We start from the raw sequence: 27,030 nt of genomic DNA, 5'->3' as shown, positions 1-27,030 counted from the left end.
TGGGAATGTGTGTAAAGGTAGAAAGTTGAAAGTGAACATAGAAAAGAGTAAGGTGATGAGGGTATCAAATGATTTAGATAAAGAAAAATTGGATATCAAATGGGGGAGGAGGAGTATGGAAGAAGTGAATGTTTTCAGATACTTGGGAGTTGACGTGTCAGCGGATGGATTTATGAAGGATGAGGTTAATCATAGAATTGATGAGGTGCATTGAGGTATATGTGGAGTCAAAAAACGTTATCTATGGAGGCAAAGAAGGGAATGTATGAAAGTATAGTAGTACCAACACTCTTATATGGGTGTGAAGCTTGGGTGGTAAATGCAGCAGCGAGGAGACGGTTGGAGGCAGTGGAGATGTCCTGTTTAAGGGCAATGTGTGGTGTAAATATTATGCAGAAAATTCGGAGTGTGGAAATTAGGAAAAGGTGTGGAGTTAATATTAGTCAGAGGGCAGAAGAGGGGTTGTTGAGGTGTTTTGGTCATTTAGAGAGAATGGATCAAAGTAGAATGACATGGAAAGCATGTAAATCTATAGGGGAAGGAAGGCGGGGTAGGGGTCGTCCTCAAAACGGTTGGAGAGAGGGGGGTAAAGGAGGTTTTGTGGGCAAGGGGCTTGGACTTCCAGCAAGCGTGTGTGAGCGTGTTAGATAGGAGTGAATGGAGACGAATGGTACTTGGGACCTGATGATCTGTTGGAGTGTGAGCAGGGTAATATTTAGTGAAGGGATTCAGGGAAACCGGTTATTTTCATATAGTCGGACTTGAGTCCTGGAAATGGGAAGTACAATGCCTGCACTTTAAAGGAGGGGTTTGGGATATTGGCAGTTTGGAGGGATATGTTCGTGGTGACCTGTACTTAACTCAGTGGTGACCTGTACTTAACTCAGTGGTGACCTGTACTTAACCCAGTGGTGACCTGTACTTAACTCTGTGAAGAAGTGTCTTGTGTGCTCCCGTGGACTGAACCAAGATGCCCTCCATCGAGCAACTTTACCAGCAACTTAAGGAAGAATTGAGGGCAGCGAAGATGGAGATACGGCGATTGACCGAGGAAAACAAGAGGATTCGTAGTAGTCCTCCTGTTTCGAGTCCTCAGGTCAAGAAGGGATCGTGGTCAGTGGCTGGACAGCAGGGGACGACGAAGTTGACAATCAAGAAGACGAATGGAAAGCCAGAAACGATGAAGAAGAAAGAGACTGCTGTGGAAACTCCTGTGGAAACCTCCAACGCATTCTCGGTGCTACCTGACGAATGTGAGTCGACTACTGGGATCGTCACGACGAACGACAACAAGGAAGGTAAGAATATTGTTGTTGTTGGGGATAGCCAGGTTAGATACATGGATAGGGCATTCTGCTTGAAGGACAGGAGTAGGAGACAAAGGGTATGCTTTCCTGGGGCTGGGATGGAGGACATTGTTAGCCGGCTTGACAACATCATGAACGGTAATCGGATCAATCCTATTATTTGCCTCAGTGCTGGAGGCAATGATGTAGGCAAGCGTAGAAGTGAGGATTTAGTTAGAAAGTTCAGGACAGCTATAGACATAATTAGGAAGAAGGGGGGGGTGCCCTGTTATATGTGGCATTTTGCCAAGAAGAGGTGTTGGTAATGAATGGTTGTCCAGAGCAATTGGTATTAATTGTTGGCTGGATAAACACTGTAAGGATAATGCAGTACCATTCATTGACAACTGGGACAACTTCTATGGCTGAAATGACATGTATGCCAGGGATGGGGTTCACTTATCCAGGGCAGGTGTGGGTTTTCTTGCTAACTCAGTTGAGGGGGTTGTTAGGACTTTAAACTAGGATTAGTTAGAGGTATGGGTTTAGAAATGATAAATAATGAGTATGGATATATTGACTTATGCTCTGATATTAAGAATCTTAATAGTAACTGTCATGGAGTAACTCTGGGTAATGATAATTTCAGAAATTGTGTAAAAACAAAGATGAATAGGAAAAATGTGCAGAAGAAAAAACATATGATGGTATTTTATGCTAACAGTCAAAGTGCAAGAAATAAAATTAATGAACTACATGACTCAAGAAATCGTAATGACACGATTGCAAATAAACCATACCCCGGCCGGGATTGAACCCACGGTCATAGAGTCTCAAAACTCCAGCCCGTCGCGTTAGCCACTAGACCAGCTAGCCACAATAAGATTCATCCAACTAGGTATATTTCTACACCATAGGAAAGTTAGCACAGGCACCTCTGTGACCACAAATGCAAGTTTTTACAGACGAATCTCCAGTTCGTCACGGCCACGCTAGCTGGAGATTCGTCTGTAAAAACTTGCATTTGTGGTCACAGAGGTGCCTGTGCTAACTTTCCTATGGTGTAGAAATATACCTAGTTGGATGAATCTTATTGTGGCTAGCTGGTCTAGTGGCTAACGCGACGGGCTGGAGTTTTGAGACTCTATGACCGCGGGTTCAATCCCGGCCGGGGTATGGTTTAATGAACTACGTTTGGTAAATGTGCTGGGAACTTTGATATCATTGCATTAACTGAAACATGGTATGATTTAAAGAGTCGGGATATGACTGCTGAGTGTAATATTCAGGGATTTAAGTTGTTCAATGTGGATAGATGTAATGGGAAGGGGGGAGGAGTTGCACTGTATGTTCGAGAAAATATTAATTGTTGCATAAAAAGAGGTATAAAAATAGATGGAGCAGTAACAGAGTCTGTTTGGGTAGAGTTCGTGGAGGGTCAAGAAAAACTAATTCTAGGTGTAATATACCGACCTCCAGGCTTGGATCACGATAGAGGGAGACTTCTTTGGGACGAAATTGTTAGGGCTTCTGGACACAGTAACATAGTCATAGTAGGGGACTTTAACTTTAGTCAAATTGACTGGAATTCTTTGACAGGTAATCTAGAGTCCAGTGACTTTATGGAAACAGTTCAGGACTGTTTTCTGAAACAGAGCGTAACTGAGTCTACCAGGGGTAATAATTTGCTAGACCTAGTCTTGTCAAATAAGGAAACACTTGTGAATAATCTGGAGATCACTGAAGAGCTTGGCGCAAGTGATCACAAATCCATCACTTTTAGCATTAATTGGGAATGCAAGAATAATGATAATACAGTAAAAATCCCTGATTTTCGTTCTGCCGATTATAATGGACTTAGGGAACATCTGTCTAATCTTGATTGGGGTTATCTAGCTAATGATTTTATTAACGATAATAATACTTATGAATATGAAGGGATCTGCTTTTATGATTGTTTTCTTAATAATGTACACAGTGCCCAGAGTATATACATTCCCCAGAGAGAAATTAGGTCTAATAATAACGATCCCAAATGGGTTAACAGGAGGCTAAAGCATCTATTAGGGGAGAAAAGGAGAATTTATAGGCACATCAGAAGAGGAGAGGTTAACCTTACTGACCAATATGTTCAGCTTAAAAGAGAAGTAAAAAAGGCGATTAGAAAGGCTAAACGTGACTATGAAATTAGAGTTGCTAATGAATCAAAGACTAATCCAAAGGGGTTCTTTCAAGTGTATAGGACGAAGGTGAAGGAAAAAGTAGGACCTCTGAAAACTGGGAATGGACATCTGACAGATAATGAACTGGAAATGTGTTCCTTATTTAATGACTATTTTTTGTCAGTTTTTACACAGGAAGATATAAATGAGATTCCAGTAATTAACAATTATTTAGTTCCTGATGAATTTAAGTTAACTAATATTACTGTCACGAGGGACATGGTTATTAAACAGATAGACAAACTGAAACAAAATAAGTCCCCGGGGCCCGATGAGTTGTTTTCAAGGGTACTTAAGGAATGCAAGATGGAGCTTAGTCAGCCATTAACGAGTGTATTCAATGCGTCCATCCTTACCAGTGTTGTGCCAGAGTTGTGGAAGATGGCTAATGTGGTTCCTATATTCAAATCAGGGGATAAGTCCACTCCTTCAAATTACCGTCCAATAAGCCTGACATCTATAGTGGGCAAGTTATTAGAATCAATTATAGCTGACATTATCAGAAGTCACCTTGAAGAGCATAACTTGATAAATGAATCTCAGCATGGATTCACGAGAGGTCGTTCCTGCCTGACAAACTTACTGACGTTCTTCAATAGAACATTTGAGGCAGTTGACAGTGATAAGGAATATGATATTGTTTATTTGGATTTTAGTAAAGCCTTCGACAGAGTACCTCACAAGAGACTCTTAAGAAAAGTGGCAGCTCATGGTATAGGAGGTAAAGTTCTACCATGGATTGAGGCATGGCTTACCAATAGAAAGCAGAGAGTTACCATTAATGGAGTGAAATCTGAATGGGGATTAGTCACTAGTGGCATTCCACAAGGATCAGTTTTAGGCCCTCTCCTGTTCATAATTTACATTAATGACCTTGATGAAGGGATTACTTGTGACATGAGTAAGTTTGCCGATGATACAAAGATAGGCCGTATAATTCACTCTGAGGAGGATATCAATGAACTCCAGGACGATTTGAACAAATTAATGTCTTGGTCTGAAAAATGGCAGATGAAGTTTAATGTGGATAAGTGTAAGGTACTTGCCCTTGGTAATGAAAATAACCCTCGAAGCTATAATCTAGGTGAAGTAGAGCTTGGTCATACAGAATGTGAAAAAGACTTGGGAGTCATGGTAAGCAGAAATCTAAAGCCAAGACAGCAGTGCCTTAGTGTGCGCAACAAGGCCAACAGGTTACTTGGATTTGTCTCAAGAAGTGTAAGTAACAGAAGTCCAAAAGTTATTTTACAGCTCTATACATCACTAGTGAGGCCTCATTTAGATTATGCTGCTCAGTTTTGGTCCCCTTACTACAGGATAGACATAGACTCATTAGAGAACATACAGAGAAGAATGACTAAAATGATTTACTGTGTAAGGAACCTCCCGTATGAAGATAGACTTAAAGCCTTAAATCTCCACTCTCTGGAGAGGCGTAGAATGAGGGGAGATATCATTGAAGTGTATAAGTGGATGAGGGGCATAAACAAGGGAGACATTAACCCTTTCAGGGTCCGTCCCGTAGATCTACGGCTTTACGGTGAGTGTCCAAACCGTAGATCTACGCCATGAGCTCAGCTCACTCTGATAAACTGTGAGTGGTACATTTGGGCCTAGATATGAGAGAATACATCTATGTGGTATGTGTGCACCACATAAAACAGATCCTGCAGCACACTGTGTATAATGAGAGAAAAAAGCTGAAATCATGATTTTTCGATTAAAACAGCGACTTTGCAGTGTTTTTTCGTATATTTTTTATAGTTGTATTTGCGATTTCTTGATCTCATTTGATAGAATGAAAGACATATTACAGAAATAGAGATGATTTTGATTGGTTTTAGCACTGGAAATGGCTTGAAACTGAGCTCAAAGTAGTGGAAATGTTAAATTTTTGCCGATATTCAAGAGTAAACAAACGACCTCACACATCTAATACACGTCAGCTGGTGGGTCTAATATACATTCACAAATATGGTGATGATATTTATACAATTATTACAGTATTGCATAACAGTAAATCTTCTATTTTTTGGTGTGAATAAAAATTCATTATGTGAATAAAAAATCAAAATGGAATTTATTTGTAAAGCCTCAAAATGTAACTAATGAACAGAGGAAATGTTAGTTTAGTTCCAGGAATACCTACATTGTTTATTCTGGAGCCTATTTTGAAATTGGAATATTTTGAACTTTGTGTTAAATTGGCCAAATTAACAATTTCCAATCACTTTATTTTGTAGTTGAAACAGTTGACTTGGCGATTTCTTGTGCTCAATCGATAGAATAGAAGTAATACTAGTGAAATAGCTAAGAATTTGGTTGATTGGAATAATGTAATTGGCCTAAAATGGGAGTCAAAGTCGGCAAAATCGCCGATTCGTAAATATCGCTGACACATCAAAATTCGCGAGAGCATAATTTCGTCAATTTTCCACCAAATTTCGTACTTTTTGTTTTATTACCTTCACAAAAAGATTCTCTACGATTTCATAAGAAAAAATAACAAATTTTTTTTTTGAAAATTCTTGGACACTGGGGCACCACTTCAGATTTGGGCCTTGGACCCTGAAAGGGTTAATAAAGTACTGAGGGTGTTGAACCAGGTAAGAACCAGGAATAATGGATTTAAGTTGGATAAATTTAGATTTAGAAAGGACATAGGTAAGTACTGGTTTTCTAACAGAGTTGTAGATGCGTGAAACAGTCTTCCCAGTGGGGTGACAGAGGCTAGGACCTTGGGTAGCTTTAAGAAGGGCCTGGACAAATATATGAGTGGGAGGGGCTGGGTTTGATTGGTGTCATGGGGTACAGGAGTTATTTCTTGGGTAGCATTAGGTAGATGTCGTTTTGATAAGGACCTGCCTCGTATGGGCCAGTAGGCCTTCTGCAGTGTTCCTACATTCTTATGTTCTTATGTTGTGTATCTTTATATGTGTATGCTTCTAAACTGTGTATTCTGAGCACCTCTGCAAAAACAGTGATAATGTGTGAGTGTGGTGAAAGTGTTGAATGATGATGAAAAGTATTTTCTTTTTGGGGATTTTCTTTCTTTTTTGGGTCACCCTGCCTCGGTGGGAGACGGCCGACTTGTTGAAAAAAAAAAAAAATTATAATTATGGTGAAGTGAATGGGAAATGAGAGATAAGCAGGTATGATTCAACAGTAGAGTAGTTCCAATTCCTTGGACTGAAAGCCCTTCACCAGCATCAGAGCAGATTCCCTCTTAGGGCTTATTCATCAATGTTCCAGAAAAACCTAATGGTATAGTAGCTGTCCTGTAGTATTTCAAAATATATTATAGAAGCAAGCACAAAAACAGTACATAGGTAATTTTAACAAAATAAAAAAAAATGAAACAAAGTTTGAGTAAATTCCTATACTTACATTTATGCTCATTAATGATAATGGATTAGGGATTAGGGATTCAGGGAAACCGGTTATTTTCATATAGTCGGACTTGAGTCCCGGAAATGGGAAGTACAATGCCTGCACTTTAAAGGAGGGGTTTGGGATACTGGCAGTTTGGAGGGATATGTTGTGTATCTTTATATGTGTATGCTTCTAAACTGTTGTATTCTGAGCACCTCTGCAAAAACAGTGATAATGTGCGAGTGTGGTGAAAGTGTTGAATGATGATGAAAGTATTTTCTTTTTGGGGATTTTCTTTCTTTTTTGGGTCACCCTGCCTTGGTGGGAGACGGCCGACTTGTTGAAAAAAAAAAATGATAATGGTTTTAGTCAATTAAACTACATTAAAAAAAAAAGGTTTATCATTTTGAACAATAATATATTAAGGCTAAATACAAATGGAATTTCCTTATAAAATCCTGTGCGGATGGCTAGCTTTTGGTTAGCAACTTAGAACACAAGCTGTTTCAGAGATATGCACAAATATAACAGGATAGACATTAACATGAGTAACAGAATACAGTACATGTACTTAAATGATGGAAAACAAAATGTTTCTGTGAAGGATGCAATACCAAGATTTCTGTGTAACTAGTGGAATCCCATGAGGATTAATGATAGATCCCATGTTAATCCCAATGAATAATAATTACCTGACAATGTAAATAAACTACACGTACTTTTTTTTTTTTTGCAGCAACAGGTGACAAATTGATGAGGAAAAAACAAATGGAGAAATGTGAGGGAAGTCTACAGGAGAACCACAACAAACTTCAGTAACAGACAAATAAATGTTTAATGGAGTTCAGCCTCAATAAAAGTAAAGTAATAAAATTAAATGACAGAGAAAGAAAGGAGATTGAAAACAACATTTGTTGAAAGGGGAGAAGATAAAGAAATTAGTTAAGGAAAGACTCTAGAATGAACACTACCCTAAACCTGAAACCCATAAGGCTTAAAAAAAAAGGAGGGGGCAGGGGAGCTAAGCTCACACACATTCAGAAACCAAAAAATAATAAAACATATTCCAAACACTTGTACTTCATACCTGTGACCTATTCTTGAGTATGCAGCACCACAATGGAACCCTTAAGAAAGCATAAAATTAGTACATTCAAATTAATGTCTGAGCTGAGGAAAATAAGCTATGAAAAATGCAACCAACAAGTCTCCTGAATCTGGAAGAATGAAGACCAAAAGAGGGTAGGATCATAACACAAAATACTGTGGGGCATGTACAGGGTCAACAAGGGTAGGCTCTTTATCAGAGATAAACCAAGATTAAGCAGACACTTTTGAAAATCACACATTAAAATATCTAGAGATATCTGAAAACATACTAGGTAGTAGGTTGGTAGACAGCAACCGCCCAGGGAGGTACTACTGTCCTGCCAGGCGAGTGTAAAACTGAAGCCTGTAATTGTTTTACACGATGGTAGGATTGCTGGTGTCTTTTTTTTTCTGTCTCATACACATGCAAGATTTCAGGTACGTCTTGCTACTTCTACTTACACTTAGGTCACACTACACATACATGTACAAGCATATATATACACACCCCTTTGGGTTTTCTTCTATTTTCTTTCTAGTTCTTGTTCTTGTTTATTTCCTCTTACCTCCATGGGGAAGTGGAACAGAATTCTTCCTCCGTAAGCCATGCGTGTTGTAAGAGGCGACTAAAATGCCGGGAGCAAGGGGCTAGTAACCTCTTCTCCTGTATATATTACTAAATGTAAAAGGAGAAACTTTCGTTTTTCCTTTTGGGCCACCCCGCCTCGGTGGGATACGGCCGGTGTGTTGAAAGAAAGAAAGATCTGAAAACATACTAGGTAGTAGGTTGGTAGACAGCAACCGCCCAGGGAGATACTACTGTCCTGCCAGGTGAGTGTAAAACTGAAGCTTGTAATTGTTTTACACGATGGTAGGATTGCTGGTGTCTTTTTTTTTCTGTCTCATACATATGCAAGATTTCAGGTACGTCTTGCTACTTCTACTTACACTTAGGTCACACTACACATACATGTACAAGCATATATATACACACCCCTTTGGGTTTTCTTCTATTTTCTTTCTAGTTCTTGTTCTTGTTTATTTCCTCTTACCTCCATGGGGAAGTGGAACAGAATTCTTCCTCCGTAAGCCATGCGTGTTGTAAGAGGCGACTAAAATGCCGGGAGCAAGGGGCTAGTAACCCCTTCTCCTGTATATATTACTAAATGTAAAAGAGAAACTTTCCTTTTTCTTTTTGGACCACCCTGCCTTGGTGGGATATGGCCGGTGTGTTGAAAGAAAGAAAGAAAAGGAGAAACTTTCGTTTTTCCTTTTGGGCCACCCCGCCTCGGTGGGATACAGCCAGTGTGTTGAAAGAAAGAAAGATCTGAAAACATCTATTCAATATACAGGAGCAAAAGATATGGAGTAAACTTAAGAATAACACAGCGGAAGTAGGTTTCATTTAAAAGTCTAAGTATGACAAAGATATTTGATGTCAGTGAGCAGAAAGTTAAGAGACGAGACCGAGAGGCAGAGTTCACTACTAATGGTGGAGACAAGAACAGAAAATGATGTAGACAGCCTGTACTGTCTGCACAGACAGCCCCTGCTGTCTGCCAGCTTAGTTCATATTTTGCGCCACTCAGGTACTGCCCTCTGTAGGCCTTGCCACTTCAGTATGCCCAGACTTGCCTCTCACTCACACAGCGGCCTAGCAGCAAGACACAAGGCCTCCCAGCTCTCTCTCGTGGGATGGCCCTCCCGGGCCATGGGCACAACACAAGCCTGTGTACCCACCACGACATTATTAATAAACAAATAAACCTCCGAAGAAGTTTATCATTAACCACCCACTACCAGAATACCAAAATAACCTTTTTTCGTTATAATTGGTGGAAAGCGGTGGGATCAGCAGTTGTTTGCCCGTGAGAGAGGAAGGAAGAGGTATGAAGTCATCTTCACTTCATCACCCTACACAAGAAGCATCCGTCTCTCAACAAGTTATCCTGATGTCGTGTCTGCACGTTTGAGCATCCAGACACAGGGACAAGCAGGATCCAGGCCGAAATTTGCCGAAATTCTCCGAGAATTGTAAGTGGCGTCACAGTGACCCCACGCTACAGTGACTCCACGCTACAGTGTCCCACGCTGTTTCTCAAGTCACGTGTTCAGCGTCACTTGTATGTTGCTGTTGTTGTTCAGCTCAGCACAGCTGTTTCAGCAAGCCAGAGGTGAGTTTTTTGGTGATTTCTGCATCCAGTGTGAGCTTCTCCACGTGTTTGTGGGTGGAGGAGGAGGAGGAATGGCCAGATGCTCCCCTGCCATACACTCACCCACGCTCCTCGCTCACCCGTCTACCATACACCACTCGCCACTGTCCTCTCCCTCTGCTGTGTTTTCTGCTGTTTTTCATGTGATTCATTGCCAGAGCTGTGTATCCGAGTGCCCGAGGCCACTCGAAGTTACGTGGATCAGCATGCCACGTAGATCACGACACCACGTGGATCACAACGCCACGTTGGGTGTGGACGATGTCACGTGGATCTACATGCCACGTGAGTTACCAGATGTCCCAGGCCACATGCTGTGGTCTGCTGCTCGCATCACATTAACGTCACCGACGATGCTGCCCGACTTCATGACGTCACGATGTCTGCCTGACGTCACCTCGAGATGTCTGCCTGACGTCACCTCGAGATGTCTGCTGACGTCACCTCACGATGTCTGCCTGACGTCACCTCGAGATGTCTGCTGATGTCACCTCGAGATGTCTGCTGACGTCACCTCGAGATGTCTGCTGATGTCACCTCGAGGTGTCTGCTGACGTCACCTCACGATGTCTGCTGACGTCACCTCACGATGTCTGCCTGACGTCACCTCGAGATGTCTGCTGACGTCACCTCGAGATGTCTGCTGACGTCACAGTGCTGCTGTCGTCACCTCGCGACATCACGCCTGACATCACATGATGTCACATCGAGTGTTTCTAGTAATTATTTTAATATTGTCGAGAAGATTGAGAGAAAATATATGTCGTGTGCTAATTAATTCCTCTCAGTCAGTGTTCTCACATGTTGTACCGCGGTGTGTTTTTAAAGTTTCCGTGTGTCCAGTGAGGTCTGAGCCAGACCTGAGTAGCACCACTGTGCTAAGTCACCCATGTGACCAGTGTGTTTGACAGCTGATTACTCAGCCCTGAGCGTATGAGCCCTCTTGTACAGAAAGCCTTTATGCTCGTCGCTCGTGTTGTTCTGCAGAATCGTACCTGCTACGATTCCCATCGAGATTTGTTTCACTTCACCTCCAGACCGTCAGAGTGCAGTTATATGTAGAGAAACAAGTCTGGGGATGCTTAGACTAACCTCTGCTATAACTCCAACTGTCGAGAGATGATACTCGTCAAGCCGCAGGCAGGCCTGTCAGCAGACACTGTGTCAGCCTCGTGTCACAAGCTTCAGTGAGCAGCCTGCACAAAGATGTCACTTTGACTGCTAGCTCTCTCACTGCAGTCTGGTGTATGATGTTACGACTCCCAGATGTTTCGCCCAGTCGTCTCTGCCACGACTCGCTCCACAACTCGCTCCACGCTCGCCGGCAGTGACAGCCCAGCGACAGTACCAGTCGAGAAGTGTCCTCCTGAGTCGCTTGCCAGAAGTCCTGCCCAGTTGCTGAGTTTTGTCGACGCCTCACTCGAGGGCACCAGCATGTCGTGCCCCAGGTTGAGTGAAAACCTGCAGCGACTCCTACGATGACTGCTTCACCGTTCCAGAGGAGACCGTAACCTGTTACGTCACAGCTCAGCCGCAGCGATGTCTCCTGTGTTGCAGTATCTGTCCAGATGCAGGAAGGCGTGCAGTGATGCCCTTCGACGCTCACTGCCTATGACCACGATGTTTAGCACACCCGACAGGTTTTTTTCTTCCCTCCCTGTAGGAAGTTTTTTTTCCATGTCCATATGTATATATATGCTTTTATTTTGTGTTCTGTGCCCTGTTCCTATGAGAGAGAGACTGAGTTTCTTTTACCACCAGTATTGTCGCGTCGGGACGACGTGCGGTAGGTGGCCGAGCGTGTGTAGACAGCCTGTACTGTCTGCGCAGACAGCCCCTGCTGTCTGCCAGCTTAGTTCATATTTCGCGCCACTCAGGTGCTGCCCTCTGTAGGCCTTGCCACTTCAGTATGCCCAGACTTGCCTCTCTCTCACTCACACAGCGGCCTAGCAGCAAGACACAAGGCCTCCCAGCTCTCTCTCGTGGGATGGCCCTCCCGGGCCATGGGCACAACACAAGCCTGTGTACCCACCACGACATTATTAATAAACAAAGAAGCCTCCGAAGAAGTTTATCATTAACCACCCGCTACCAGAATACCAAAATAACCTTTTTTCGTTATAATGAGAGAGATCTTAAATAGAAATGAAAACTAACAAATGCCAAGGAGGTAATTGTATAAAATGCAATCAGAGGAGCTACATTACCTCACCAAAATTAAAATCAGGTTCACATATAAAATACAAATATTTCAAGGTTCTCTAGTTTAAAAAGAAGTAAAGCAGAAACTATAAGGTATATATAATAATGATGAGCATTTCTCTCACAAACAAAAGGTCCCAGTTCAATTCCTGAGCAGAGTAGGAGGTACAGGTAAGTTGCCTTACACCCACTATCACTGTTAACTTAGCAAAATATAGGTATAGGTCAACAGTTGTGGGTAATATTCTGAAAAGTAATAATCAATAGCAAGAACTAGGCTTTGATGTCAGTAGAAGCAAGATAACAGCACTTACCTTGTAAAAAATAAACTTTGAGTAGAAAAATAACAAATGTTACCTCATCTTCCTCAGTTTGCTCCACCCCAGGTCCCACACCTGCAGCAGTCAACTGGGATGCTATAAGTCGAGCTACATGCTGTATCTGTGTTGGTGTTCCAGCTGCTGTTATGGGGCTGTACCCAACACTAAACAAAGCTGGCATCTCATCAGGAAGATTTAGCTGAAACACAAAATTTTAAAAAATTTTTTTTAACTCAACAGCTGTCTCTTGCTGAGGCAAGGTGATGTAAAGCAGAAACTGTATCCATCAACTTTCATTCAATCATCATCTTTCCAGAAGTATGCTGACATTACAATCAGATTACTCTCTGACTGCAATACCTCTACCCTCCTTCAAACTGCAGGCATTGTCTTTCTCATCTCCAGGACCCAAGTCCTGGCTAGTAACCAGTTTCCCCAAAGACCTTCATAAAAGTTTCCATGCTTACATTCCAACAGCATGTCCATTAAAAACTACTTGCTATTTAACACACTCACACAAGCCTGTTGGATGCTCAAGCCCTACAACTCAAAAAGCCTCTTTTACCCCCTCCCTCCAACTATTCCTAGGATGATCCCTACCCTTCCTACACCCTCTTTGTCCTCTCTACATGCCATAACACCTCAACAACCCTTTCTCAGCCCTCTGAATTATATCCTTGATTCCACATTGGTTTTTAATGACTATGCTTCAAACTCTGCACAAAAGCCATACCACACATTGCTCTCAAACATGACATCTCTAATGCCTCCAGCCTCTTTCACACCACAATGTTTAAACCCATGGCTCATACCTGCATAAAAGTGTTGGTACCAGTGTACGCCGGTACATATTTAAATGCATCCACTTCCTCAGTATGGAGGAAGTGGATGTCATTCAATATAGCAGTGTCATTCAATATAGCAGTGCCTAGACTGTTTTGTTGCCCTCATCACCTTGCTGTTTCCTATGTTCACATTTAATTTCCTTCTTTGACATACCCACTACTTTCTATTTAATAAAAAAATGTGAGTGGGAGGGACTGGGTTTGATTGGTGTCATTGGGTACAGGAGGATATTCTTGGAAAGCTTTGCATAGGGGTTGTTTTGATAAGGACCTGCCTTGTATGGGCCAATAGGCCTTCTGCAGCCTTCCTCCATTCTTATGTTCTGAAGTTTAAGATACCCATCCTCAATATGCTATAGAAACATTTTTATGAAAATTTAATATTCCTACAATATTTTCAAGGTTAAACACAAAGCAAATAGATATAGTTATTATATAAAAAAATCCAAGGGATTCAAGACAAAATCATTCTCACCATTGTGACCATAACCAAGTTGGCTACAGTCTTTGCAGTAAGTTTTTCCACTAACCACCGCTGGGTAATGTCTACAGCAGAATTCTTCCCAACAACTTCCTCAGTCTTGCTTTTCTTCTCTTCTTTTTCTATTCGAGCCTTCTTACTTGAGGATTCAGTCACTTCCTCACCTCTTTTATCCCTTCTCACTCTCTTACGAATCATTTCTTTAGTTGGCATTGATTTGTTGACCTGCAAAATTATGAAAGAAAGCCAAGAAAATTATTTTTGGTAAATATTAATTTTATTCAGTCCCCTAAAATCTCAAGTATACAGCTTTTATGTACTTGTCAGCATTAAATTAAATTTATGTTAAGTATTTCTGCCCTCTCCAAACATCTATTAAATCCTCGAAAACTCTACCAACTGCAATCCTACTACTATGCCCTTTTCTTTATCATATGTGAGCACTTGCTACATTATTCCCAGTGATTTTTACATTGTAACTAAACAGCAAAAATGCATCAAGACCAAAATAAAACAAGCACTGTACAAGATACAGTATACCATTGATACCCAGTGCCTTCAGAAATGCCAGGGTTAGGAGGGAAACTCCTGGATTTTCATCACCTTATGTTCACATTAGTTTACAGTCCTATTTTCTGCGCACTCCTTATTTTAGCATTATCTGTTTAGGGGCCCTGATCACTGTTGGACACCAGTTAACTGGTCACTGGACAATCAATGAGCTACTGTATATAAAATTCAGTACCACTTGAAATTATACATCAATAAATTCCATTAACAAACATGCCTCAGCTGCTGTAATTCCCAGATCATTGAGGACTGTAGTAATGTTTTCATGGTAGTCATAGGATGCTGGGTGCTTCAATAAGTTTAACATCTGTATCTTCAGGTGCTTCCTAACACTGTTCACTTGGGACTTTGTTAGTGTTGGTGGCAGATTGGCTGAAAACAAAATAAATATATTTTACTGATATTTTAATAGGGATTAATACTATACAAATTTGGAATAATGCAATATAAAGTCCATGTCAGATGTTCCCCACACAGGTAGGGTGACCTAAAGAATAACTCAGCACATTCACCATCAGTAATTCTTAGCTGTCTTGCCAGAAGTGCTCTACATCACAATTCATTTTTTTTTTAACACATCAGCCATTCCCCACCGAGGAAGGATGACCCAAAAAGGGAGAAAAAAAACTTTCATCATCGTTCAATACTTTCACCATCATTCGTACATAACCATTGTATTTGCAGAGGTGCCCAGATACAACAATTTAGATATCACTTCAAACAGCCAATATCCCAAACCCCTCCTTTAAAGTGCAAGCATTGTACTTCCTATCTCCAAGACTCAAGTCCAACTAACCGGTTTCCCTGAATCCCTTCACAACATATTACCCTGCTCACACACCAACAACCCATCAAATATTCAAATATTATATGATGATATTACTACATTCTAGGTAGTGGGTTGGTAGACAGCAACTGCCCAGGGAGGTACTACCGTCCTGCCAAGTGAGTGTAAAACAAAAGCCTGTAATTGTTTTACATGATGGTAGGATTGCTGGTGTCTTTTTTTCTGTCTCATGAACATGCATGATTTCAGGTACGTCTTGTTACTTCTACTTACATTTAGGTCACACTACACATACATGTACAAGCATATATATACACACCCCTCTGGGTTTTCTTCTATTTTCTTTCTAATTCTTGTTCTTGTTTATTTCCTCTTATCTCCATGGGGAAGTGGACCAGAATTCTTCCTCTGTAAACCATGCGTGTCATAAGAGGCGACTAAAATGCCGGGAGCAAGGGGCTAGTAACCCCTTCTCCTGTATATGTTACTAAATTTAAAAGGAGAAACTTTAGTTTTTTCTTTTGGACCACCCCACCTCAGTGGGATACGGCTGGTATGTTGAAAAAAGAAGATTACTACATTAAGTAAAAGGAAATACAGTGGACCCCCGCTTAATGATCACCTCCCAATGCGACCAATTATGTAAGTGTATTTATGTAAGTGCGTTTGTACGTGTATGTTTTGGGGTCTGAAATGGACTAATCTACTTCACAATATTCCTTATGGGAACAAATTCGGTCAGTACTGGCACCTGAACATACTTCTGGAATGAAAGAATATCGTTAACCGGGGGTCCACTGTATTTAAATAATCAACTGTTGTACTGCAATTAAAATAAGTCCCAAAATGAGATTAAATGATGATAAAAATATATCGTCAGGTCCCAAGTACCATTCGTCTCCATTCACTCTTATCTAACACGCTCACGCATGCTTGCTGGAAGTCCAAGCCCCTTGCCCACAAAACCTCCTTTACCCCCTCTCTCCAACCCTTTCGAGGGGTTTGAGATATTGGCAGTTTGGAGGGATATGTTGTGTATCTTCATATGTGTATGCTTCTAAACTGTTGTATTTCTGAGCACCTCTGCAAAAACAGTGATAATGTGCGAGTGTGGTGAAAGTGTTGAATGATGATGAAAGTATTTTCTTTTTGGGGATTTTCTTTCTTTTTTGGGTCACCCTGCCTCGGTGGGAGATGGCCGACTTGTTGAAAAAAAAAAAATATATATATATATGTTAGCACAAATATTTTTTCTATCTTACAAATGAAGTAAGCTTTCAAGAGGCTTCTAAATAAATAATATTCTTCTTCTTTCAATGCACCAGCCATATCCCACCAAAGCAGGGTGGCCCAAAAAAGAAAAACGAAAGTTTCTCTAAGAACTTAGTAATGTATGCACGAGAAGGAGGTTACTAGCCCCTTGCTCCTGGCATTTTAGTCACCTCTTACAACAACTATGGCTTACGGAGGAAGAATTCTGTTCCACTTGCCCGTGGAGATAAAAAGAAATGAACAAGAACAAGAACATGTAAGAAAAAAGAAAACTCTGAGGGGTGTGTATATGTACATGTATATGCTTGTACACGCATGTGTAGTTTGACCTAAGTAGAAAGATGTACCCGAAATCTTGCGTGTTTCTTCTTTCTTTCAAAGCAATGGCCGTATCCCACCAAGGCAGGGTCGCTCAAAAGGAAAAACGAAAGCTTCTTTTACATTTAGTAATATTTACGGGAGAAGGGGTTACTAAATGTAAAAGAAGCTTTCGTTTTTCCTTTTGAGCGACCCTGCCTTGGTGGGATACGGCCATTGCTTTGAAAGAAAGAAGAAACATGCAAGATTTCTGGTACCCCTTGCTCCTGGCATTTTAGTCGCCTCTTACAACACACATGGCTTACGGAGGAAGAATTCTATTCCACTTCCCCATGGAGATGTAGAAATAAACAAGAACAAGAACTCGCAAGAAAATAGAAGTAAGCCCAGAGAGGTGTGGATATATATGCTTGTACATGTATGTGTAGGGTGACCTAAATGTAAGTAGAAGTAGCAAGATGTACCTGAAATCTTGCATGTTTATGAGACAGAAGACACCAGCAATCCTACCATCATGTAAAATAATTACAGGCTTCCGTTATATAAAAAATGAATACAGAATATATGTAATGGGACCACAATGACTGTAAAAGAGATGAAAAGTTAAATAAAAAACTACAGGCAGGCCCTATTTATACAGGTTAGTTCCGGGCTACTGCTGTAAAGCAAAAATCACTAAAGTGAAAGTGGGACTTTCCCATCAGAGCTTATTTCTTGGGAAGCATTGAAAATTGGGTTGGGCAAATGTTTTGTTAGTGGCATGAATTGTAAAGGACCTGCCTAGTATGGGCCAACAGGCCTCCTGCAGTGTTCCTCCTTTCTTATGTTCTTATGAAACAACCTTTTTTTCACTTTCAAATCCACATGAAAGCCTGATAACATGTTTACATTATTATATATTAAGTGAGCAATTGAACCAGGCTTAAAAAATGCACATACAGTACATATATTACTTACCTTAAAATATTTTCATCCTTAGATTATATTGAGTAGTGAATATATTTATTGTAGGAAGTTTGAATAACCTAGGTAGTAGGTTGGTAGACAGCAACAGCCCAGGGAGGTACTACCGTCCTGCCAAGTAAGTGTGAAACGGAAGCCTGTAATTGTTTTACATGATGGTAGGATTGCTGGTGTCTTTTTTCTGTCTCATAAACATGCAAGATTTCAGATATGTCTTGCTACTTCTACTTACACTTAGGTCACACTACACATGCATGTAGATGCATATACGTATATACACACCCCTCTGCATTTCCTTCTATTTTCTTACTAGTTCTTGTTCCTGTTTATTTCCGATCTCCACAGTGCAGTGGAACAGAATTCTTCCTTCGTAAGCCATGCGTGTTGTAAGAGGCAACTAATGTGCCAGGAGCAAGGGGCTAGTAACCCCTACTCCTGTATATGTTACTAAATTTAAAAGGAGAAACTTTTGTTTTTCCTTTTGGGCCACCCTGCCATGGTGGGATACGGCTGGTTTGTTGAAAGTAGTAGTCTGAATAAATGAAGAATGGGTATAACTGAAAACCGCTGTATTAGTGAAATACCATAAAGCGAAGAACTATAAAGCGGGGTCCTCCTGTAAAAAAAAATTGTTTTTTATCAGGCCTTGTGAAATGAGTAAGTGATGACAATCAATGATGTCATCTTCACTCAAGCTCTTGGAAATTGTAACATCAAAACCCTTAGAATATCTTAACATTTCTGCAACATGTCCTTTCTGGAGACATTCAAAAGTGCAGTGGAACCTCGGTTTTCGTATGTCCTAGTTGGAGAAAATTCTTGGAGAAAATTCTCTATAAAATATATTTTTTGTTAATATTTTTGGGTGTCTGGAACATATTAACCCTTAAACTGTCCAAACGTAAATCTATGTTCGGAGCAATATGCACATGAACACAGATCTACATTTGGACAGTTTAAGGGTTAATTGATTCTGGTCCAGACACCCAAAAATCTTTCTTTCAACACACCGGCCGTATCCCACCGAGGCGGGGTGGCCCAAAAGGAAAAACGAAAGTTTCTCCTTTTACATTTAGTAATATATACAGGAGAAGAGGTTACTAGCCCCTAGCTCCTGGCATTTTAGTCGCCTCTTACAACACACATGGCTTACGGAGGAAGAATTCTGTTCCACTTCCCCATGGAGATAAAGAGGAAATAAACAAGAATAAGAACTAGAAAGAAAATAGAAGAAAACCCAGAGGGGTGTGTATATATGTGCTTGTACATATATGTGTAGTGTGACCGAAGTGTAAGTAGAAGTAGCAAGACATACCTGAAATCTTGCCTGTTCATGAGACAGAAAAAAGGACACCAGCAATCCTACCATCATGTAAAACAATTACAGGCTTTCATTTTACACTCACTTGGCAGGACGGTAGTACCTCTCTGGGCGGTTGCTGTCTACCAACCTACTACCTATGACACCCAAAAATATTAACAAAAAATACATTTTATAGAGAATTTTCTCCACTGTATTCAAACTAATCATCACATTATTGTCATGTGGCACATACTGTACCTTCAATGTTATCACTATGCTATTGTCATTAGGCCTATGTGTATTCTACTTTCAACTCATCATCATGCTATTGTCATATGATATATATTCTATATGTTAATGATTCCTGGCTTCATCAGCCTCACAGCCCAATCTCAAACCAGGTCTCCTAAGTTGGAAATGATATCTACAGGAATATGAAATACTGTATTATGAAACACAAAATACATAAGAAACTCACCATGTAGAATCTCTAGGGCATTGATAATCTTGCCCAGGAATTGTGGCCGTGCTCGAGCAATAATGGTGAGTGAAGACATGCAAGTCATTAGGTTCACCGAGCTGATGTGGATAGACCCTTGAAAAGCTAGCAGTTTATTCAGAACCATTCTGTATAAAAGAAAAGAAAGCACATTTGTCAGTATACCACCATCATACAAAAAAAAGTTACATGGACAAATACATCAAAGATATATGATGCTCATATCCACAAAAGCTAACTCAAAATTCTCATGTGTGTACTGCACTAAAAAATTGGAAATAAGAAGGCCTATAAATGAAGTTACCTATAGACAGATAGAAGAGAGTATAAAAGGACAGATGCTGATTATACAGGGCTTCAGCATCAAACATGCAAGTCACAATAATAATAATAATAATAATCCTAGATAGTAGGTTGGTAGACAGCAACCACCCAGGGAGGTACTACCATCCTGCAAAGTGAGTGTAAAACAAAAGCCTGTAATTGTTTTACATGATGATAGGATTGCTGGTGTCTTCTGTCTGTCTCATAAACATGCAAGATTTCAGGAATGTCTTGCTACTTCTACTTACACGTAGGTCACACTACACATACATATACAACCATATATATGCACACCCCTCTGGGTTTTCTTCTATTTTCTTTCTAGTTCTTGTTCTTGTTTATTTCCTCTTATCTCCATGGGAAAGTGGAATAGAATTCTTCCTCCATAAGCCATGCGTGTTGTAAGAGGCGACTAAAATGCCGGGAGCAAGGGGATAGTAACCCCTTCTCCCGTATAAATTACTAAATTTAAAAAGAGAAACTTTTGTTTTTCTTTTTGGGCCACCCCGCCTCGGTGGGATACGGCCAGTGTGTTGAAAGAAAGAATAATAATAATAATAAATAAAAATTATAATCTCCATGGGGATGTGGAACAGAATTCTTCCTCCATAAGCCATGTGTGTTGTAAGAGGCAACTAAAATGCCGGGAGCAAGGGGCTAGTAACCCCTTCTCCTGTATAAATTACTAAATTTAGAAAGAGAAACTTTCGTTTTTCTTTTTGGGCCACCCTGCCTCGGTGGGATACAGCCGGTGCGTTGAAAGGAAGAAGAAAAATTATAATCTACAAGTAATAAAAGTTTTAATGGCAAACTGCAAAAATGCAAACACAGAGGTATCCAGTTTTCCTTCCCAGCATATTTAACAATAAGCAACTTTATGGGAATAGAAAATTGCGATCAGAAAGCTACATATTCCAAGACATACATGCACTAAAAAAAAATGCCCAGTGGATCTCAGAGGTAAAATGTTCAAATTACAGAGAAAGACTAACAAAAAAATATCTTCATTAGTCTGTAGGAGGAAAAAGAAAGGACAAAATAACGACATATACAGTACTCATAAAACAATACAAAAATACTTATTTGCAATACAAATAGGCACTTATAAATACTAAGGTTAAGAACAACAATGTGTTTTATTATTAGTTACTATTATTAGAAAATAAAGAGAAATGTACACACAATACAAGTAGATGACTTATTCCTTCCGTATATAAACACTTTTTAAGTTTAAAGGTTCTCTAATCCTCACAGACCCGGCTTGGAGCACCACTCTTATACAAAACTTTTTACATACCTTGCTTCCTCCTCCAGTTTCCTGGGTCTTGCAACTTTGAGAGTGAGAGGCACCTGATCCAAATTGAACTCTCCATCACGTGTTACCGAGTCAGATTCTGTATATGTCTGCAGAAGTACCAGTGCCTCTAGAAACTTGATAGCCTGTGTTCTCACTCTGTAATCAAAATTTATGTGACTAGATGTATTTTCACGAGCAATTTTATCATCACCATAACACAACAGTATGTGTGTGATAACTGCAACATCTCTATGACCTGATGAAGCCCTACACCAGATAAAAAGTTGTGCCAATAAAAGCTTGCTCTGCAACTTGTCTTTGTCTTCTTATTATGTCAGTTAACCATTTTAATGGGGTAAGAAGGCTCATTCCCAGAAAGGATGGAGAGTTACTACAGACAAGACAGGATCAGATAGTGTTGAGAATAACACACTTGTACATTGTTAAAAATTTAAACCTATAAGAGACTGTATAGAAGAAGCCATTGATTGGCATGGGAGGAGCATTCTTGGAAAACTATGGAATGTGAATCAGTGCCTCTTGCAAGACTGGGAGACATGGTGGGTCGTGCATAGTGCTTCCATTGAGGGGGTAAGAGCTGCAATGAGTATTGACTGCTTTACACACATTGTATATTTTATCAATATCCTTTTCCCACTTTATACATGGTACAGGTTGGCCATCACTAATCCAGCATCAGTGGGACCTGTAGTGTGCCAGATTAGTGAGGTTGCTGGATTACAGAGTGGTTTGGTTAGAGAACTTAATAAACCTATCAAGAGAGACTCTGCCACATCTTCCTCATTTTCATCACTGCTTTTACCTCCACTGGCTTGCTGCTGTGGATTTACAACTATCTGCACAATTTCTGAGTCAGTATAATGATGAAATTTAAAAGTATGCTAGCCAAAATCAGTGCCGGATTACTTATGGAACCGGATAACTGATTGCCGGATTAGTGATGGCCGACCTGTACTATATATATACACATAATATGCAATATTTCAAATGAAGAGATGGTATAAAATCCAGAAACTTACCCATCATTATCATGATCAATCATGGTGATAATTGTAGTTTTAATTATTGTGATAATAAGCCAAACTTGCTCCATTTCTGGAGTTGTAGAACGAGCTGATGAAAGCCAGGCAAGAGTGGCCCGGTGAAGCTGGGCAACAGCCTGGATGACACGTTTCACAACAGCAACTGCCTGATCGCTGAGCAGCAACTGGATATTGGGAACCAACCGTGGCAACATAGCCACATCCTTTTTGCTGTAATATTTCAAGGCCAGAATTATTTTTTAGATACAGTGCTATAAGTATGCAGCAGCTGTAATGAGATACAAGACGAGTCAGGTACTGTATACATGTTGCAACCACAGGAAACTTTGTGATAAACTAAATATGGAAAAAGAGGGACATATACATACTACTCTGCATTAAAACATATTGTAATTTGTATCCAGTAACTTGTGTCAAAAACTCTTCATTATCTATTTTCATATCCTTTTACAACCTGTTGTGTGGTTATCTTATCACCATTTTGTCCTCCTGTATACTACCAATGTGTCTTTGGTCTCTTTTTCTTTCTTTGTAATTAATATTTTATAATGTCACAGCTTTTTCCATGTTATGTTCTTTATGGTCAAGATGTCCTAGTAAAACTGAATATTTTAATTTTGATCTTATATAGAGGTAACCAAAAATTATAATGTATAGTGAAACCTCAATTTAATGAACTAATATGGGAAGGGGGTGTCTGTTAATGCAAGATGTCTTGTTAAATCAGAATCAGTATTATTATAAAGTTGTTTTACCATGGACTCAACAATAGTGGAAAACTCCAGATTACATGGACTTTGTCAGCTAAAATCAAAATAAATTCACCCAGCAAACCATGACAGTAACACTCAGTTCTGGATTTAACAGACTACCTGTTAAATCCAAAATCAATTTACCCAGCAAACAGATAGTTCCAGATTTAATGGGTTTCTGTTCTTTGTGGTCACTCATTGTCTAGGCAAAGTTTTGTGCATTAAATCCAAAATCTGTTAAATCAGAGTAAGTTCTGTTAAGGTTTTCTGTAATGTACATGATTAAGACTTACAGGAGTTCAAGCTTCAGCTCTGGGGCCAAAATGTTTCATCATTACTACTTATTATGTTGCTTTTAGCTAAGCAATCACCATCCTGCCCACTTACCATGCTTCTTCGATAAAGCCAACGACAAATTTGCGAACATCAGAGTTTCTATCATTTTGAAATGCAGCAACTTCCTCAAAGAAAGAGTCTAGCAGCTGCGGGTTATGATGAATGATGAGTTCTTGGACCTGAGCAAGGTTTGCAATTTTTTCCTTCTCTGATGGCATAAATGCAGCAGCATTCAGAAGTTCCACCACCTGATTAAAAAAGTTACTGTATTTAAAATAAAATAAATAGAGATACTGAATCTATATACGTACTCTACAGTAATATAAAGATAACCCATTTAAGAGAAATCCTTTTTTAAATGGACCTCAATTTAATAGACTTTGGAAAGATAAGACAAAATCTCCTGAAACCACTGAATCAGAAACAATGGACAAAGTCCATTGGCTACAGAATTGGATGTTGTTTTTATGAAAATGACAAAACAATCTCATCTTTAATCTTAGTTTAACAATTTGTTAAATTAAAATTTGTTAAACTAAAAGCTTACTGTTCAGAAATACAGTAATCTGATTATTTCTGATCTTTAACTGGAAGCCTTATTTATCATTCATCATTTAGTTCAACTTGTTCTCCAACTAGGGCATGTATCATCTGACATATTGCTCTTTGTACTTTCCTGCTGGGAACCCACTCCGATTCCTTGGATCGAGGGTCCCTTATTATTCTATGTAAGACAATTGCAATCATCCTAAATAAACTTTCTTACATATATACTAACACTGCAGTAGTGTTACTTAACAAGGTTACTTAATGCTTGTGGTTCTTTGTGGCACTTTATGCACAATGTTATGATAATTAGTGACCAGTCAAAAGTGCTTTCAGTAGGGTTAATATGCTATACCCTAAATTTATAGCAGGAATTAATTTTACATAATTAACTAGTTTAATTTACTGAGAGATACAGAAACTTGACTTGTCTAAGTATTTCTTTATCCATTTGTATAATTCTGTTTGACACAGCGAGATAATGAATACACTACTTGTGACAATATGTTAGGTTCATTATAAGGCTAAACACTTGCTTTATATCACTCACCCTGTCCCTCGTAGACACCTCAAATTCACCCATGATGAAAATATGAAGGGAATTTTCTAACACATTAAGGAACTAGTGTCAGTAATGAGACTGACCGCTGGTCCAGGCGGCTCTTGTTGTTGGCAGGATTAAGGGCCGCTAAAGCTTACATCTTTGTAAATAAGTCTATTGAAGCACAGGCACATGTAAGTACATTATTATTACAGTCATAACTAAGTACTAAACTCATAAGGGTCATACAGCGCTGCACTTAAGTATAATTATCATGCATAGTGTAAGCTGCTGATGATAATCCAGAAAAGGGTAGACAAAGTAACTTATTTTCAATGAGGTCCTTGAAATACAAATGCATGTTTGTATTTCTTTATGTGGTACAATAATAATAATAATAATAATAATAATAATAATAATAATAATAATAATAATAATAATAATAATAATAATAATAATAATAATAATAATAATAATAATAATAATAATAATAATAATAATATGATGATGATGATGATGATGATGATGATGATGATGATGATGATGATGATGATGATGATGATGATGATGATGATGATGATGATGATGATGATGATGATGATGATGATGATGATGATGATGATGATGATGATGATGATGATGATGATGATGATGATGATGATGATGATGATGATGATGATGATGATGATGATGATGATGATGATGATGATGATGATGATGATGATGATGATGATGATGATGATGATGATGATGATGATGACGATGATGATGACGACGACGACGACGACGACGACGACGACGACGACGACGACAAGTTAGGGAGTCCGGGAAAATAATGTTGGCTAAATTTGGGAAGGAATCATAAAAGAAACAAGGTTTCCTTTGGAAAGAGACACGAGAAAAGTAAGTTCCCGATCAGGTGGAATGCCATGATTAACCCCCCGCCAGAGCCACCATTAGTAAGTTTATTCAGGTATACACAAATACAGTTATGTAGATTATCATACATAGCAGCATATGTGTAGAGTACCTAGGATAACCCAAAATTGTCAGACAGTGACTTATTTCCATTGGGCTCCATTACTTCTGCCTGAAATGTGGGTGGGGACGATTGGATTTTAGTAGTAGTTGCCTAGTATAGGCCAGTAGGCCTGCTGCATTGTTCTTCCATTCTTATGCTCTTCATGTAAACTTATGTAATACTATGGAAAAAAAAACTTACATTATTTTACTTCACTTATTCCACTTGAATTAGCAACAACAACAACAACAGGCTTTTTGTTGACTCAAGAGTTGATGTATGGCGCCAAAGGGTTCATGTAGAGGAAATCATCCCGGGTTGAAAACTAGGAAAATTTATCATCGAGGAGCGCTAAACCCGTATGAATTATACAGCATGGAAAATTTATCAGGGACGTTCAAGGCAGGGGTAGAGCAAGGCGTCTACACTTCAATACCAACGCAGAAATTCTTAGGTCAGATGGACCTTTGGACCAGTTGTCTCAATCCCTTAGTCATCGCCCATGAGGCCAGGAACCGATAATGCCGGCGATTGGAGTTCAAGAGGGCGGGGATAGGAGCCGAGGCTCTATCCCCTCGGTAAAGACACTTATAAAACATTTCGTTATCTATTTTACGGAAACATTTCGCCAGTCAGTGGACTCATCAGTCCATTACAGAGAATATTGATGGACTGAACACATCGACTCCAGGATGAGGGATTGATTACCTCAATTATTATTATAATCAAGGGGGAAGCGCTAAACCCGGAGGATTATACAGCCTGATTACCTCAAACTATTGCTCATTTTCTGTAGTTCTTTTCTCTAGTGAACTGAAGAAGCCACTGGCTGGCGAAAAGCTTCCGTAATAAAGATTCCCAAATGTTACACAAGCGTCTCATTCTTCAACTTGTAGGTTTTCTAACCACTTACATTAATACTCGGTGAGTACACGAGCACTCAGCACCCCAGCGTCAGCACTGACTGCCTAGGGTGCAGTGGTCTCCAAGGTCACACACAACAGTTGGTGGTCATGCTAGAACTAGTCCAAGCGAGAGACGGAACTAATTTCGGCCTTGTTTCAAAATGGAGGAGATAAAGGTACAATGACGGTGGTGCTGAGAGACTCCTTCCTGAAACACAAGAGCAAAGTGCCACCTATGTACTTTCTACCGAAGACCCACAAAGAGAAAGACAAACGACCAGGATGTGCAGCACCAACCAGGCCAGTTGGCAAGTTTCTCACGGCCCTGCTCATGCCTCTACTGGCCCTCCTACCCAGTAGAATACGAGATGTGACTCACTTCCTACAAAAGCTCGAAGCACTGAAAACTGAACTTGGACCATTCCCCGAAGACTACAGACGAGTATCGCTAGATATTGAAGCGTTGTATCCTTCAATTCCGCAAAAAGAAGCAGCAGCAAGA

At 39.8% G+C, this 27,030-nt stretch overlaps 1 protein-coding gene across 1 annotated transcript in view; it reads right to left on the bottom strand.

The window, feature by feature from the left end:
* Sym (symplekin scaffold protein) overlaps window positions 1-24,767 on the bottom strand; it is a 90,059-nt gene extending 65,292 nt beyond the window's left edge. Inside the window, exons 1-8 of the mRNA XM_053785367.2 lie at window positions 24,612-24,767; window positions 23,567-23,763; window positions 22,404-22,637; window positions 21,364-21,519; window positions 19,722-19,870; window positions 14,818-14,972; window positions 14,025-14,255; window positions 12,742-12,903 (exon numbers count right to left, since the gene is read on the bottom strand). Coding sequence (XP_053641342.1) covers window positions 12,742-12,903; window positions 14,025-14,255; window positions 14,818-14,972; window positions 19,722-19,870; window positions 21,364-21,519; window positions 22,404-22,637; window positions 23,567-23,763; window positions 24,612-24,644 — 1,317 coding nt within the window. The 5' untranslated portion in view covers window positions 24,645-24,767. The remainder of the gene's footprint in view (window positions 1-12,741; window positions 12,904-14,024; window positions 14,256-14,817; window positions 14,973-19,721; window positions 19,871-21,363; window positions 21,520-22,403; window positions 22,638-23,566; window positions 23,764-24,611) is intronic.
* Window positions 24,768-27,030: the final 2,263 nt, after the last annotated feature.

The sequence above is a fragment of the Cherax quadricarinatus genome, chromosome 35, assembly GCF_038502225.1.
Source record: "Cherax quadricarinatus isolate ZL_2023a chromosome 35, ASM3850222v1, whole genome shotgun sequence".
Lineage (NCBI taxonomy): Eukaryota > Metazoa > Arthropoda > Malacostraca > Decapoda > Parastacidae > Cherax > Cherax quadricarinatus.
The sequence above is the reverse complement of the archived record's forward strand: the minus strand, read 5'-3'. Positions and strand labels throughout refer to the sequence as shown.